The sequence below is a fragment of the Chiloscyllium plagiosum genome, unplaced genomic scaffold (assembly GCF_037043375.1).
Source record: "Chiloscyllium plagiosum isolate Xiang-an unplaced genomic scaffold, Cpla_swu_hap1 HiC_scaffold_20, whole genome shotgun sequence".
Taxonomy (NCBI): Eukaryota; Metazoa; Chordata; class Chondrichthyes; order Orectolobiformes; family Hemiscylliidae; genus Chiloscyllium; species Chiloscyllium plagiosum.
The window spans coordinates 66,214,246-66,231,756 of NW_028270158.1; the positions used below are offsets into that span (position 1 = coordinate 66,214,246).

Below are 17,511 nucleotides of genomic sequence, written 5' to 3' on the forward strand. Positions count from 1 at the left end.
TTCACTTGTGAGGAGAGGCTGGATAGGCTGTTTATTTTCCTTGGAGCAGAGGAAACTGAGGGGGATCTGAATGAGGTATACAAAATTATGACAGGCTTAGATAGCGAAAATCTTTTCCCCATGCCAGAGGACATAAGTTTAAGATGATGACCAAGTTGTTTAGAGAATTCTGAGAAAGAATATATTTATTCAGAGTGTGATTGAAATACTGCCACTCATGCATCTATACTAGACCTTTGCTAATGGAGTACTGTTGGTTCACATTTTGGGCATTTGGGAGCCTGTTTTCTTTTCATTTGCCCTTGAATCAACCTGTGAATGTATAGGTTCTGGTAATGGATTGGAAAGTATGTCACCATCTCTTTCAAAAAGACTGAAGGTCAAACATTTTTTTTGCTTTCATGTGCTTGAGAAAAAACCAGGGAAACATCACTTTTACATTCCCCCACTACCCCATTCACAAGAATGTCAGATTTATCTTTTTAATGAATTCCTTCCACAAAGCTAATTTTCATCATGGTCTTACCTTCAGAAAATGTTGGACTGGGAACTTACAGGTCCACCTTGTCTGTCCTATATTGGAGTGATACCTCATGCAGACACTCCTACTCACCGGGAGTTAGGTAATATCCTTTTAAGACTCAAACTTGTCAACAGCTAATCATTCCAGGTCTAGTGTTCCTTGCCTAGTAAAATATGTTGTGTCATAACCTACACGCTAAGCTATCAATTCAGCTCAATAATATCTCGAGTTGGAAGACAGTGGGCTCAATCTCCATTCCTACATTTGAATTAATTTTGCCTGGCACTTCAGCGCAGGAAAGACGGATATCAGAAATACCCTCATTTGCTTGACATTGAAGCCCCATCATGTAGCCATCAAATTACCCATGACATGTGTTTCAGAAAAAGGAATTCAATCTTCTGGTGTTGTTTCTCCTGTAAACACAGCCAAAGCAACTTCTAGGTTAACTGGTCATTCACAAATTTGCTGTGTGAAAAATTGTTCTCCTACACAACACTGCCAAAGGTCAACTCAATAAACTGTTTTGATTACACTTTAAAATAAATTTCTAACGTTACCTGTAGGTCCATATGCAAATACCGTTGCATTATATCCGGAAATAACACCGTTAATCAGGTCCTTAGTAGTGGCCAAGTAAACGTCCTCCTAAAATTAAACAGAAAAACAGTTTTACTAAGTCCAGTCATAGAAATCAATCTTTATGCCAACACATTTCAATCTCTCCAGAAACTTTTTGATTGTGTTAATATTGTTCATGTACTGATTAAAATTTCTGTTATTGTCTATCAGTGTTAATAAGGTAAATGGTTTCTGAATACAGGTTTGAATATAAACAATTATCTGAGATATCTATCTCTAAAAGTGAATTATTGTATTCATTTATTATAATGATTTAATTGTAGTAATAAAAATGAGGAATGATAATTATGACATTAGAATTCCACAGAGAGCTCAAAACCCATCATCATGATCTCATCTCTGACTGCCCAGTAACATTCTTCCATTCACTTCTTTCAGTATCTACTGTCACAACCTCAATTTCAGCCTAATGTTTTTCCTTCTTTACTCTTTCATGGGATGTGGACGTCACTGGTATTTATTACATGTTCCTAATTGCCTATAAATTGACCAGCTTGCTCAGGCTATTTCAGAGGGCAGATAAAGTCATCTATGTTGCTGTCATTCTGGAATCATATGTAGACCAGGTTAGGAATGAGGGTAGATTTCCTTTCCCTAAAATATAGTATATTGAGTTCGCATATCTTCACGAAACAATGATGATCATGATGATATAGTTGTGATATCAGCAGTCACATGTTAGTGAGGGTGCATGAAACTGTACTAAACAGCAGCGATACACAGATAAGTATTCTATACAAGAATGTAAATCAAAGAGTTTATTGTAACTCCAGAGAATTAGATAGCCATCACTCTCAGATAAGGTTGAGACAGAGATGCAGCAAATCCAGAGACCAGACAGCCTAATCCAAGAAAGCAGTTTCTTCAGGGCAGATCATATCCTCATTCCCAGACTTTATGATAGGCATATTCCATGAGGACAGAGCACACAGGGTGGTATCATCTACAAAGTTAGATAAATCTCTGAGTGAACTAATTGGTCTTTATGACAACCACTGATGGCTTCGTGGTCACCATCACTGAAAGGGCTTTCAATTCCAGACTTTTATTTGCAGTGATGGGATTCAAGTCTATGGCCACAAAACATCAGCATGGGTCACTAGTCTAGTGAAATTACCATTACACAATCACCTTAGTCATAGAGTCACACAGAACAACAGGCCCTTCAGTCCATCATGTCTAGGCTGACCAACAAATATCTAACTACATTAATCCCAATAATTTACCTTGGACAATTGTCCAGATATTTATTAAATGTTGTGAGAGTATCTGCCTCCACCACCTCCTCAGGCAACACATTCCATATTTCTACTATCCTCTGGGTGAAAAACATTTCTTCAGATACCCTGTAAACCACCTGCTCCTTATCTTAAACTTATGCCCTCTGGTCTTACACATGTCTGCCATGGTGAAAAGATTCTCATGGTCTACCCTGTCTCTGCCTCTCATAATTTTATATATTTCAATCAGATCTCCCTAACTTACTCTGTTCCAAGAAAAAAACACAAATCCAGCTTATCCAGTCTCTCCTCATAACTGAGGCTTTCCATCCCAGGCAATATCCTGGTGAATCTCCTTTGCATTCTCTCCAATGCAATTATGTCCTTCCAACACTGCGGTGACCAGAATTGCACACGGTATTCCATCTGTGTTTTGTAAAGTTGTAACAAGATTCCTTGCTGCTGTATTCTACACACTGGCTAATAAAGGCAAGCATCACATATGCCTTCTTCACCACCCTTCCTACCTGTGCTGACACTTTCAGGGATCTGTGGACTTGTACACGAATGTCCCTTTGATCCTCAGCACTTCTTAGAAACCTAGCATTCAATGTGTGAATCCTTCCCTTATTAACTGTAGCCTGAGATTATCCACTGCGCTATCAACAACTCCACCAATTTTTGTGTGGTCTGCAAACTTGCTAATTATACCTTTTATATTCACATCCAAGATATTAATGTATATAAGAAATAGCAAAGGTCATATCATCAATCCTTGTGGTACACCACTGATCACAGGCTTCCAATCATGATTACAACCCTCCATCATCACCCTTTGCCTCCTATTTGTAAGACAATTTTGAATCCAGTATACCAACATACTTTGCATCCCATGGGCTCTTACCTTCTGGATCAGCTTCTATGTGGGAATTCATCAAAGGCCATACTGAAGTCCATGTAAACCACATCATCCTCATCAATATATTTAGTCACTTCTTCAAAAAACTAAATTAAATTAGTCAGACAGGATTTCTGTCTAAAAATTCTGCAGACTCTCCCTTATCAATACCTGCCTTTTCAAGTGTTCATTGAGCCTGTCCCTCAGAAGTTTTTCCAATAATTACTCCAACACTGACATCAGGCTGATCTGTAATTCCCTGGTCAATCACTGTTGCTCCTCTTGAACAAAGGATTAGTTATCCTCCAGTCACCTGTCACTTTACCTGTGATCAGTGACGAATTAAATATTTTTTCATCTGTTCATATACTCTGTTACGGCAACATTTTCCTTATCACAACTGATCCTCCACCTGCTCCCATTCTTTTATCAGGAACCTATCATGTGCAACAGTGATTGGATGCAATCTTCTTTTCACATGACTGAAACTTCTCTCCCTCTTCTCTCGAAGAGATTCTCCCTTGTACATCTGGAGCACAAACTCATCACCTACCTTCAAGATAGAGGGTAAGATGAAGGTTAGAAATGTGAAGGAGGTTGAACAGAGCAAGCATGAACAGAACAGAGACGGAAATGATCAATGGATTAAAACCTACCTGTGGGTTGGCTACGTTGTGGAATGAGCAGAGCATCAGCACCAAGTGATCCCAGGCACCCATACCCACAGCCAGGTCTTCTGCTGATTAGGCACCAGGCTTTAGAATTCCCTCCTAAACCTCTCTGCACCTTCCAATAAACTTAGTCCTCAATCCCGCCTAAACCTCTCCATACCTTTCAATAAACCAATTCCTCACTCCCTCCTAAACTTCTCTGTACCTGCTTCTGTCTCCCTTAATAAACCTTCACCTCTCCCCCCCCCAAAAAACCTGCTCCTCCCTTCCTCAATAAACATACTCCTCTCTCTCTCCTAAACCTCTCTGCATCTGTTCCTCTACTTCCCCATTTAAGACATATCTTAAAACTAGTGATTAAACTTTCCCATACATTTTTTTACAAGGCTCAGTGTCATTTTCTTTGATAGCACTCATGTGGAAGTGACATGAAACATTTTACCACATAAAAACACCAAATAAATGAGGTGGTGTTGATAGTTACAGTTAGAGAGATTTGGAAGTTAAATGCTTAATAACAATTTTACAGGATCACTTCAAACAACACCAATCTCATTTTTTTCCCATATTCCATGGTCAATGAGATTTTCAAGTTGATGATGCACTATGTTTAATGAAAAATCTTAAGACAGCTAGAAATTGGTTCCAACAGAAGTAGTTGTTAATTCTAAGATTGTTTATCTCGAGCTTGTCAAAAGCTGGTGTTGATTCCTAAGCAGATCCCAAGAGCTGAATTACCCTGTCCACATCAAAAAGACGGTATCACGACTCCAATGAGGCAATCTAGCTCTTTGATTTCAATCAACATTTAATTTGGATTACTTAATGGAAAACTCTACAGTTCTTAAGACATTCATGAGACCACGCCCAAAGTATTGTGCATAGTTTTGGTCCCCTTATTTGAAGAAATGTGATGGCATTGGAGGCAATTCAGAGGAGGTTCACTAGTTAATCCCAGAGATTAGGGGTTTATCATGTGAACACAGATTGAGCAGTTTAGGCCTATACTCTCTGGAATTTAGAAGGATGAGCGAAGATCAAATTGAGGTATTCTAGATGATGAAAGTTATGGATAAAACTGATGTGGAGCAGATGTTTCCTGTTGTTGGGAGTTCTAGGACGGCAGGTCATAGTCTTAGGATAAGGGATGGCAAATTTAAAGCAGAGTTGAGGAAAAACTACTTCTTCCAAAGGGTTGTGAATCTGTGGAATTCACTGCTGTTATGAAGTTGAAGGCATGTACTGTACCTTTAAGAGAGAGTGAAGGCTGCTTTGGCAGTGACAGTCAGTGTCACGTGACTGACTATCAGTCTCAGAGTGTACTGAAAAATTGAAAATATGTAACATTTGGTTGAAAACTAGATACCTCGGTTATTTTGACCACAAACATCGAACCAACGAGACGATCTGATGTTTGGGGGTGCAAAATAAGCCAGCATTTTGAGAGTTAACCAGAGGAACAGCACCAACCGCCATTGAGAGACTGCCCAAAAAAACATTCTATCAAAGGTACCTTTTTCATGTGAAACATCTTTGCAGGTTGAATGGTTAGAGGGAGAAGGCTGGAAAATGGGGTTGAGGAGCATATCAGCCATGGTCGAATGGCAGAGCAGACCCAATGGGCCAAATGGCCTAATTCTGCTCCTATATCTTATGAAGCAATTCATCTGAGACAGCAGGAAGAATTATGGAGGTCGAGCCCCAGGAGCCAAAACAAATTTCTTTTTAGACACCCGAAGGAGCTAGATGGATAGAGGTTAGTAGGGGAGACATGTAGCTCCGATCATTCTTCTTTCTTACCAACAGGAAGAATGACATAAAAACAAACTAACAAAGCAGGTTAAGAAGACAATCAGCTCAGAAAAATAAAAAACAGAGACTTTATTAGAGTTAATTAAAGTAGTGAGTTGAAGTGTATCCTTTGGTTAGAAGCCACTACACATTGATTAACATCTTACTGTGATTCTACCTCTGACGGATGTCTGGATCAATGAAAAAAAAGTTCAGGCATCAACCCAGTTGGAATGTACACCAGGCTGCAGCATCAGATTAACATTCCATATCTAATTGCCGGTCTACCTCAGAGAGTCCAGCAGGTGACCCATTGTGACATTATGTCAGTACACCAGGTGGTTGCAGTAGAGATATGTAGCTGTAGTGGTAGAGTACATCTATCATGTAGGGAAACTGGGCTATCCCTGGCAAAGGAATATAACATACTTCTAAGCAATGACATCAGTAATGGTAGTGGTGGGTAGCAAGATTGGATCACATCATACAAATTTATAAAATCATGAAGGACATGGATCAGGTGAATAGCCAGGTTAGAGGAGTCCAAAACTAGAGGGCAAAAGTTTAAGGCGAGAGGGAAAGATTTAAAAGGGACCTAAGGGGCAACTATTTCACACAGAAGTGGTGCCAGAGGAAGTGATGGAGGCTGCTAAAATTACAACATTTAAAAGGCATCTAGATGGGTACATGAATAGAAAGGGTTTAGAGGAATATGAGCTAAATCCGAGCAAATGGGATTAGACTCACTTGGGATATCTGGTTGACGTGGATGAATTGGACTGAAGGGTTTGTTTCCGTACTGCACAACTCTATGACCCTACGACATCCCAGTTTGTGAACACAAATTAATTTAAATAGTAATCACAGTTATTTTTAATATGCTCTTAAACATTATCATAGTAAGGGATAAAATATTAATGCAATAGAAGGTTATCATTTATAAGAGTTGTAATGCTGAGGTAGTCTATGAAATCAAGTTCATGGCTAAAGAACCACAACACTTTGATGACAAATACTTGTGTCCCCACATTTTCACAAACACTGTCTCTCACACACACACACACACACACACACACAGTCTCTCTCACACATAACACAAATACACACACTGTCTCTTACAAACATGTATATGCACACACTGTCCCTTTCTCACACACACATACACACACACATAAATACACAACAGTCTCTCTCACACAAACACAGTCTCTCTCTCTCTCTCTCACACACACATACACACACATTATAATTACACAAGTACAGGTCTCTCGTACATAATCACATGCATGTACACACACAATTATTTTATACTGTGATTCTGTACCTGGGTGGATGTGTGATCAAACACCACATCAAACATAAATGTTCTTTCTCGGGACCTATTCGCTCGCAAGATGTCATCAGGATCTTCAGTTGGATCCATCAAAACGACCATCTGCATCAAATAAAAATCCAGAAATTAAAATAAATCTGTAGTTTGGAAAGTCATCAAACGAAATGCTGCTTCAAAAATTAAGTAAAAAGCCAGTAGATCAGGATGAAAAGGAATTTGTTATAAGCAGAAATGTTCAGAGCAGATGTTAGAAGACAGCTGTAATTGAGGAATTAGCACTGACAGGTGATAGGCTGAATGGCCTGCTTCTGTATTTTGAGTGATTCTGGAAAGAATTGTTTTCTTCGATTATGTAGAGCCTTTTCCAATATCTATTGGGAGGAAGAATCATTAAACACTGGCACATAATCACCCAAGACACATTTCTATGAAATAAGGGATTGCCTTGTCCAGCATCAACCATAGCACAAGGATAATATAAAAAGTAAAAAATAGTAATACGATTTCTAAATAATTATTAAATAAAACCATTAACATGAGTGAAATGATCATGCATTTCTCTGTTGACAGCTCTCCTACTGATTGGACAATATGTTGTGCATTGGATGACATTGTCAGTATGACTCAGGAGACACCCCCTCCACTTTGCAGGGCAATCTCTGCTACCTTGGTGCATAGGATTACAGTGTCAGAGGTGTTGTTTGGACATGATGAGAGCATAATCATACTGTACTAGACCAATAATCAAAAGACCCTAAAGAACTGGATTTGAACCCGAGCATGGCAGATGGTGGAATTAAATCCATTAAAAATCTGGAACTAAAAATCTAATGATGACCATTGTCAATTGTTATAAAAATCCATCTGTTTCACAAATATCCTTCTGCCATCATGTGACTAAATGTGACTACAGCTCCACGACAATGTGGTTAACTCTTGACTGCCTTCTTAAATGGATGAGTTAGCTGCTTATTGTACCAAAATCGCTAAAAAATATCAAAAACAGAATGAAACCAGATAGACCACCTGGCATCGACCTCAATAACAGCCTGTTGACCCTGTAAGCTTCTTCTTCTTAATATCTGGGGCAAGTTCCAAAATTGGGACAGCTGCCTTTCAGACCAGTCAAACAAGGAATCATACTCATGGAATCATACATCGCATGCAGTGACCCAGATGCCACCATCACCATCCCTGGATAGATCCAGTCCCACCGGCAGGACAGACCCAGCAGAGGTGGCGGGATAGTGTCATTCGGTCAAAACAGGGTTGACCTGGGAGTCCTCAACATTGACTCCAATGTAGTCTTTAAGCAGCAGGTCAAATATGAGCAAGGAAACCTCTTGCTGATTATCATTTACCATCCTGCCTCAGTTAATAAATCAGTGTTCTGCCATATTGAACAATAAGTTGGAGGAAGCACTGAGGTGAAAATGCACTCCTGCTTGAAGGATTTCAATATCCACCACCAAGATTAGCTTGGCAGCACGACTGTTGATTAGTCAGATACTAAAGTACACAGTTCATAAACAGGATCTGAGATTTTTATCATTGTAGGTGGTGCATCTCCAGCTCCAGGAAATCTCTGCAGGAGTTCCTCAGGGTAGTGTCCTAGTCGCAAACATTTTCAGCAGCTTCATCAATGACCTTCGCTCCATCATCAGATCCCTCAGAAGTAGGGATGTTCGTCAAGGACTGCACAATGCTTAGCATCATTCATGCTTAGCAACATGCAGAAAAGTGGCAAGTAACATTCATGCCACACAAATGACCATCTCCAACAAGGGAGAAGCTATCCATTCACCACTGACATTGAAAAGCATTGCCATCACTGAATCCTGTACTAACAACATCCTTGGGTCTAAATGATCTGAAAAAGCCATATCAATAACTTGATTAAAGATGAAATAGTGCTGATACTGGAAATCTGAAACAAACAAAGAGAATGCTGAAAAACTCAGCAACTCTGGCAGCATTTGTGGAGAGAAAAACACTCTCTCTGGTATGGCATTTTGTCTTCTGCTGGGGTAGGCACATTGAGGAAGTCAGTTGTGGGGATTAGAGGCATCTTGCTGAAATGTTGTAAACAGCAAGTCGCAATTCACCATATAAGAGTGGGAAGCGCAAAAGCATGGGAAATCACAGAATACTGTAGGAGCGGAATCATCGATAGCTTCAATTGGTGGGTAGGCACAGTGGATCACTATGCTTGGCATGACTATGGAGTTACCTAGGTTGAGAGGCTGAGCCTCTGATTCACCCTAGGGAGCATTACTTTGATGCCTCAATCCTCCAAATACACAATGGAATGAGAAATGGCTGTCAACACAACTGGAGAGGCTGGAGTCAGTGGGTTTTTGTTTCTCTGAGGGAGGGGACCTACTTGTGATTGACATGAGGCCCCACAAGGGGCAGTTGCATTTATCAAAATTGCACTGTCCAGATAGTATGGATTAAAGATGTCTATCATCACCAAATTCTGAATGTGAAATGCAACAGTGACACAATATGTCGAATATAAATCCTGCCATGGCACCTTGATAATATCATTGATCAGAGCAAATTAATAATAGCCATCTTTTTGAAACAGAAGTGATCATCTTACCCTAACCTTCACCTTTACCCTAACCATATACCTTCAGGCCTAGGTTCTCCTAGTTTTGGGGTCGGCGGCAGCAGCAACAAAGCTCCTCCAGGGATTGGGGGTGGCAGTACCAGCGGCAGTGAACTTTTTAAGGTAGTGACGTCAGCAAGGTGATATCTGCAGAGATTCGTGTCCCGACAGTGGCCTGGCCTGACAGTGGATACAGGGCCTTTAGGTTGCGGGGCAATTATGGGTTCAACTCCTATGTTGGTGGGTCTATGGTGCAGGTCTCTGTTGGCTCCAAAAGAGTGATATTTTGAACATACTACTTTTTAAAAAAAATTTATTCCTATGACCCATACTGTTGGACTATTTGTTGCTTTAACTTATCTAATTGTTTTTTGTTTCCTAAGAATTTCATCTTAAGTATCTGTACCTGGCTATCTTTGTGCCTAAGATGGCCCTGTATTGCAGCGACTGTAAACTTTTCACATATATTCATTTCAGTACATATGACAATAAAGAAAATTCATTCAATTCTGCATGAGAGAAGGCAGCAGCATCTTGCACAGCATGTCAGACACAGCTTCACTGACATCCAGTTTTGGCTAGATGTGAGCTGGGAGCAGTGATCACTCACTGACTAAAATTATTGCAGTTCCAAAGACAATCAGCCACTGTTTAATCCCAAAAGCAAAGGCAGATTTTTGTTTGTTCATTCTTTGTTTAATTAGTAAACTTTTGCAACTCTGATGTTTTTACAATCTGATGCTCCCACAATGAACAATGAGCAGATCTTATGTTATGATGGTCATGAGGGGAGCAGTGGGGTTGATACAGACATAGTGCCTCCGTAGTTCCATTCTTGTAGCTGTTGCAGCAATGATAGGTGTTTGATGATTTGAAGAGCCAATATATTTCCAAAGGAGATCAACTATTCACTATAAAGTCTCACCCATGACATCAGTGCCTTCTGAAGCATTGCCCTCCCACTATGTTTACTGCAAATTACTGTAATTGCTGGCTTGCAGTGATTGACATTGGGCACATGGAGGTTTTAAATACGATGCTGCCATGGGCAATTAAGAAAGACAATGTTTGGACCCTCCTTTGACACTGATGAATTGACACTTAACATAGAACAGTAAAGCACAGTACAGACTGTCGGCCCTCGATGTTGTGCCAGCCTTTTACCTACACAAAGATCAGACCCAACATGGTACTAACTTCTATGTGGCTGTCCAAGCATTGCTTAAATGTCCATAATTTAACTGACTCTACTACCACTGCTGGAAATGCATTCCATGCACTGACCAAGCATTCCTCCAATCACCTCCAATTATGGTCCTTGTGAAAGCCATTTCCACCATGAGAAAATGTCTCTGGCTATCCACTGTATCTATGCCTCTTATCATCTTGGACATCTCTATCAAGTCACCTCTCATCCTTCTTTACTCCAATGAGAACAGCCCTAGCTCCCTCAACCTTTCTTCATAAGACATGCTCTCCAGTCCAGGCAGTATCGTGGTAAATCTCCTAGCACACTCTCTAAAGCTTTCACATCCTTTCTATAGTGAGGTGACCAGAACTGAACACAATATTCCAAGTGTGGTCTAACCAGCACCCTATAGAGCTGTAGTATAACCTCGCGGCTCTTAAACTCAATTCCCCCTACTAATGAAAGCCAACACACCATATGCCTTCTTGACAACCCTATCAATTTGGGTGGCAACTTCGAGGGATCTATGGACATGGACCCCAAGATCCCTCGGTTTCTCCACACTGTCTTTAACCCTGTATTCTGCATTCAAATTTGATCTTCCAAACTGATTCACTTTTCCAGGTTGAATTCCATCTGCCACTTAGCAGCCCAGTTCTGCATCCCATCAATAGAACATAGAACATAGAACAATACAGCGCAGAACAGGCCCTTCGGTTCTCGATGTTGCGCTGACCTGTGAACTATTTTCAGCTCGTCCCCCTACACTATCCCAAAATCATCCACGTGCTTATCTAAGGATTGTTTAAATCTCCCTAATGTGGCTCAGTTGACTACATTAGCAGGTAGTGTATTCCATGCCCTTACCACTCTATGCATAAAGAACCTGCCTCTGACATCTGTCTTAAATCTATCACCCCTCAATTTGTAGTTATGCCACCTCGAACAAGCTGACGTCATCATCCTAGGAAACAGACTTTCTCTGTCTACCCTATCTAATCCTCTGATCATCTTGTATGTCTCTATCAAATCCCCTTTTAGCCTTCTTATTGCCAATGAGAACAGACCCAAGTCTCTCAGCCTTTCCTCATAAGACCTCCCCTCCAGACCAGGCAACATCCTGGGAAACCTCCTCTGCACCAATGCTTCCACATCCTTCCTGAAATATGGCGACCAGAACTGTACACAATATTCCAAATGTGGCTGCACTAGCGTTTTGTAAAGTTGCAGCATGATATTGCGACTCCGGAACACAATCCCTCTACCAATGAAACTTAACACACCTTAACAGCACTATCAACCTGGGTGGCAACTTTCAGGGATCGATGTACATGGAGTCCAAGATCACTCTGCACATCCACACTACCAAGAATCTTTCCATTGACCCAGTACTCTGTCTTCCTGTTTCTCTTCCCAAAGTGCATCACCTCACATTTAACTGCATTGAATTCCATTTGCCACCTCTCAGCCCAATTCTGCAGTTTATCCAAGTCCCCCTGCAACCTGTAATATTCTTCCAAACTGTCCACTACTCCATTGACTTTAACGTCATCTGCAAATTTACTAATCCATCCACCTATGTCTGCGTCTCAGTCATTTATACAAATGACAAACAGCAGTGGTCCCAAAACAAATCCTTGTGGCACACCAGGCTGAATATTTTTCATCAACCACCACTCGCTGCCTTCTTTCAGAAATACAGTTTTTAATCCAAACTGCTAAATCACTCTCAATCCCATGTCTCTGCATTTTCTCTAACAGCCTACCCTGTGGAACCTTATCAAAGGCTTTACTGATGTCCATGTATACCACACCGACTGCCCTACCCTCATCTACATGCTTGGTCACCTTCTCAATAAACTCAATGAGCTTTATGAGACACGACCGGCCCTTGATGAAACCATGTTGACTATCTGAAATCAAATTGTTGCTTGCTAGATGATTATAAATCTTATCTCTTATAATCCTTTCCCAAACCTTTCCTATAACAGAAGTAAGGCTCACTGGTCCATAATTACCTGGGTCATCTCTACTGCCCTTCTTGAACAAGGGCACAATGTTTGCAATCCTCCAGTCCTCTGGTACTAAACCTGTAGACAATGAAGACTCAAATATCAAAGCCAAAGGCTCTGCTATCTCCTCCCTAGCTTCCCAGAGAATCCTTGGATAAATCCCATCCGGCCCAGGGGACTTGTCTACTTTCACTCCTTCTAGAATTGATAATACCTGTTCGTAACTAACTTCAATCCTTTCTAATATAATATGTTGTACCTCATTCCTCTCCTCTACAATATTCTCCTTTTCCTGAGTGAAAGCCGATGAGGAATGTTCACTTAGCACCTCTCCGATCTCCACAGGGTCCACACTCAACTTCCCATTTCTGTCTTTGACTGTCATCCTTGTATTCCTCACATACCAAGAGAAAGCTTTAGGGTTCTCCTTTATTCTATTTGCTAAAGACTGCTCGTGTCCTCTCTTTGCTCTTCTTAACACTTGCTTTAAATCCTCCCTAGCTGACCTGTAACTCTCGGGCTTATGCCCGAAACGTCGATTCTCCTGTTCCCTGGATGCTGCCTGACCTGCTGCGCTTTTCCAGCAACACATTTCCAGCTCTGATCTCCAGCATCTGCAGACCTCACTTTCTCCTGTAACTCTCCATGGCCTCATCTGAACCATCTTGCCTCATCAACACATAAGCCTCCTTCTCCCGCTTAACAAGAGGTGCACTTTCTGTAGTAAACCATGGTTCCCTTACCTTATCACATCCCCCCTGCCTGATAGGGACATACCTATCAAGGACACGCAATATCTGTTCCTTAAACCAGCTCCACATTTCCATTTCCTGCATTGCCTGCATTTTGCTAACGCATTCTATGCATCCTAATTCTTGCCTAATCACATTATAATTGCCCTTGCCCCATCAATAATTCTTGACCTGTGGTATGTACCCCTTTCCATCGCTAAACTAAACATAACTGAATTCTGGTCAATCTCTCCAAAGTGCTCACCTACAACTAAGTCAAACACCTGGCCTGGTTCATTACCAAGCACCAGATCCAGTGTGGCCTCCCCTCTTGTCGGCCCTTCGACATACTGTGTCAGGAAACCCTCCTGTACACATTGGACAAAAACTGATCCATCCGACGCACTGGAGTTATAGCACTTCCAGTCAATGTTGGGGAAGTTAATGTCCCCCATAATGACCATCTTGTTCCTTTCACTCCTGTCCAGAATAATTTTGCTAATCCTCTCTTCCACCTCCCTGGACCTCTGTGGTTGCCTATGAAAAACTCCAAACAGTGTGACCTCTCCTCTTCTGATTCTATCCTCAGCCCACACTACCTCAGTAGACGAGTCCTCACCAAAAGTTCTTTCAGCCACCGTTATACTATTCTTGACTAACAAGACCACACCTCCCCCTCTTTTACCACTTTGCCTGTTCTTAATGAAAGATCTAAACCCTGGAACCTACAACATCCATTCCTCACCCTGCTCTAATCTTGTCTCAGAAATGGTCACAGCATCGAAGTCCCAAGTACCTATCCATGCTGCAAGCTCATCTATCTTATTTCGGATACTTCTGGCATTGAAGTAGACACACTTCAAACCAGCTTGCTGTCTGCCAGCACATTCCTGTGACCCTGAAATCCTGTCCCTGTCCTTCCTACTCTCATCCTCCTGTGCACTGCAACTACACCTCAGGTTCCCATCCCCCTGCTGAGCTCGTTTAAACCCACCCGAATGGCACCAGCAAATTTCCCACCCAGGATATTAGTACCCCTCTGGTTCAAGTGAAGACCATCCTGTTTGTACAGGTCCTACCTACCCCAGAATGAGCCCCAATTATCCAAGTACCTGAAGCCCTCCCTCCTGCACCATCCTTGCAGCCACGTGTACAGCTGATATCTCTCCCTATTCCTTACCTCGCTATCACGTGGCACGGGTAACAAACCAGAGATAACAGCTCTGTTTGTTCTAGCTCTCAGCTTCCACCCTAGCTCTCTGAAATCCTGTCTTACATCCCTATCCCTTTTTGTACCTATGTAATTGGTACCTACATGGACCACGACTTGAGGCTGGTCACCCTCTCCCTTCAGGACCCCAAAGATACGATCCGAGAAATCACGGACCCTGGTACCTGGGAGGCAACACACCAACCGCGAGTCTCGTTCTTTCCCAACAAACCTTCTATCTGAGCCTCTAACTATTGAGTCCCCAATGACTAACATTCTCCTCCTTTCCCTCCTTCCCTGCTGTGCAACAGGGACAGGCTCTGTGCCAGAGACCTGGGCCCCACTGCTTGCCCCTGGTAAGTCATCCCCCTCAACAGTATCCAAAACAGTAAACATGTTTTTCAGGGGAACGACCACAGGGGATCCCTCCACTGACTGTTTCTTCCCCTTCGAACAATCACCTAGCTTTCTTTGTGCCTAGAAGTAACTACTTCCCTGTAACTCATCTCTGACAGCCTCTGCCTCTCAAATGATCTGAAGTTCCCTAACACGGTCTTGGAGGAGCGAGAGTTGGGTGCACTTCCTGTAGATGTACTTGAATGGGACACTAATGGCATCCCTCACCTCAAACATCATGCAGGAGGAACATTGCTCTCCCTGCACTGCCATCCCTGCTAGTCTGCTTATCACAAAATAAAAAAGAAGAGATGCTTAGCTGATGTAGGAGGTGGTTGGGTGGGAAGCCCTACAAACATAGGGTCTCAGGTTGAGAAAACACTGACTTATATAGCTGGACGGAAATAAAAAGAAGTTCCTCCTTTCCCAGAAAACCAGTGCTCTCTGAGTTCAAATATAAAAGCTCAAATCAGTGACTCACTGCTCCTGACAGGCCCCTGGTGCAAGCTGCCGCCCTTTGAGTTGCTGCTGCCACTGGAAAACAGAAATGGAGAACTCCTACGCTCGTGGTAAGTTTTTAAAGGTTCAAATCAGTGACTCACCGCTCCTGGAAGGCCCCTGTTCCAAGCTCCCGCATGTTGAGTTGCTGCTGCCCATTGCAATCTACAACAGCCCTCCACACTCCACCAAGCTTTGTATCAACGACTCTTAACTAAAACCAAAATAAGATTCATCCCATGGTTGTGTTTTGAAGGTTAATTTAGATAACTGTGATTTCCAACATGTCTATACGTCTATAAGTTAATGTTATAAAAGAAAGGTTAATTTTATATGCATCCTGTAGACTTTATTGTAATGGGGACAATGTGGAACACAAACTATCTTAGCACCTCAAAATTGAGGCTGGGAGGTTTTAACTCCTGACTTTCCGAACATTGCCCAACATTGATTCCTGCCTGAAACCAGCAGTGAATGGCATCAATAGTGAGGAGCAGGAGTCAAAATTCAAGGCTGCCAGTGAAAGCCGTGGAGATGCTCACTAATGAGATAAACAAAATGGCTGACAGAATTAAAAAAGGAAAATTATGAGATGGGAAAATGTTCAGGGCTAGGGAGACTTAAGGTATCCTCATAGACCACAAAGGATCATTTCTGCTCCTCTTGAGGTTGACTTTAAATACCACCAGGTACATCTACCACATGTGTTTGTCTGTTAGTACAGTTTGTATAGTCACCTTAAAATTGTAATACAGTGTAATTCAAATTAAAGCAGACTCGCAGCCAAGCTTTTGATTTGAACAAGTATAAGTTTAATATTAGTTATTACAGAAACTTTCCTCAGGATAAAACTATTAAATCAAAGAACTGTAAAAGCGCAGGAACATGCCCTTTGGCACAGCAAGACTGCAGCCATACATGATGCTTTTCTGAGCTAAAAACTGGGGGGCACAGTGGCTCAGTGGCTAGCTCTGTTGCCTCACAGCATCAAAGACTCGGGTTCAATTCCAGCCTCAGGTGACTGTCTGTGTGGAGTTTGCACATTCTCCCTGTGCCACTGTGGATTTTCTCTGGTTTACTCCCACAGTCCAAAGATGTGCAGGTTAGGTGAATTGACCATAGTGTTCAGGGATGTATAGGTTAGGTGCATTAATTTAGGGAAAAATGTAGATAATAAAGTAGGGGAATGGGTCTGGATGGGATACTCTTCACAGCACTGGTGTGTACCTGTTTCCACCTTTTGCCTCTATGTGATCCATACCCTGCCTGTTCATTATTTCATCAGATGCTTTTTAAATGTTACTATTGTATCTGCCTCCACCATTTCCTCTGGCAGCAAGTTCCAGATACTTACCACCGTCTGTGAAAAAAAACTTTCATCACACGTCTCCTTTAAACAATTCCTTTTGTACTGTAAACGTTAGGTCCCCTCATAATCAATATTTCTGTCCTAGGAAAAAGACTTCGACTATCCACTTTATCCATGTCTCTCATAATTTTGTAAACTTCTATCAGGTCATTCCTCAGCTTTCAATATTCAAGTGAAAACAAATCAAGAATATCCAATCTCTCCTCGTTGCTAACACCCTCCAACCAGCAACATCCTGGTAAACCATTCCTTAACCTCTCCAAAGCGTCCACATCCTCTGGGAGCGTGGCACCCAAAACTGTACACAATATTCTGAATGTGGCCGAACTAAAGTTCTATAAATCTGCAACGTGATTTGCCAATTTTTATACTCTGCACCACAACTGATGAAGGCATGCATGCTATATGGTTTCT

At 41.7% G+C, this 17,511-nt stretch overlaps 1 protein-coding gene across 2 annotated transcripts in view; it reads right to left on the reverse strand.

The window, feature by feature from the left end:
• Positions 1-17,511, reverse strand: part of LOC122560470 (kinesin-like protein KIF19) — a 332,615-nt gene that overhangs the window by 227,650 nt on the left and 87,454 nt on the right. For both annotated transcript variants that reach the window (XM_087998033.1, XM_087998034.1), the window contains 2 exons: positions 7,070-7,180; positions 1,084-1,171 (listed from right to left, as the gene is read on the reverse strand). In XM_087998033.1, coding sequence (XP_087854159.1) covers positions 1,084-1,171; positions 7,070-7,180 — 199 coding nt within the window. The remainder of the gene's footprint in view (positions 1-1,083; positions 1,172-7,069; positions 7,181-17,511) is intronic.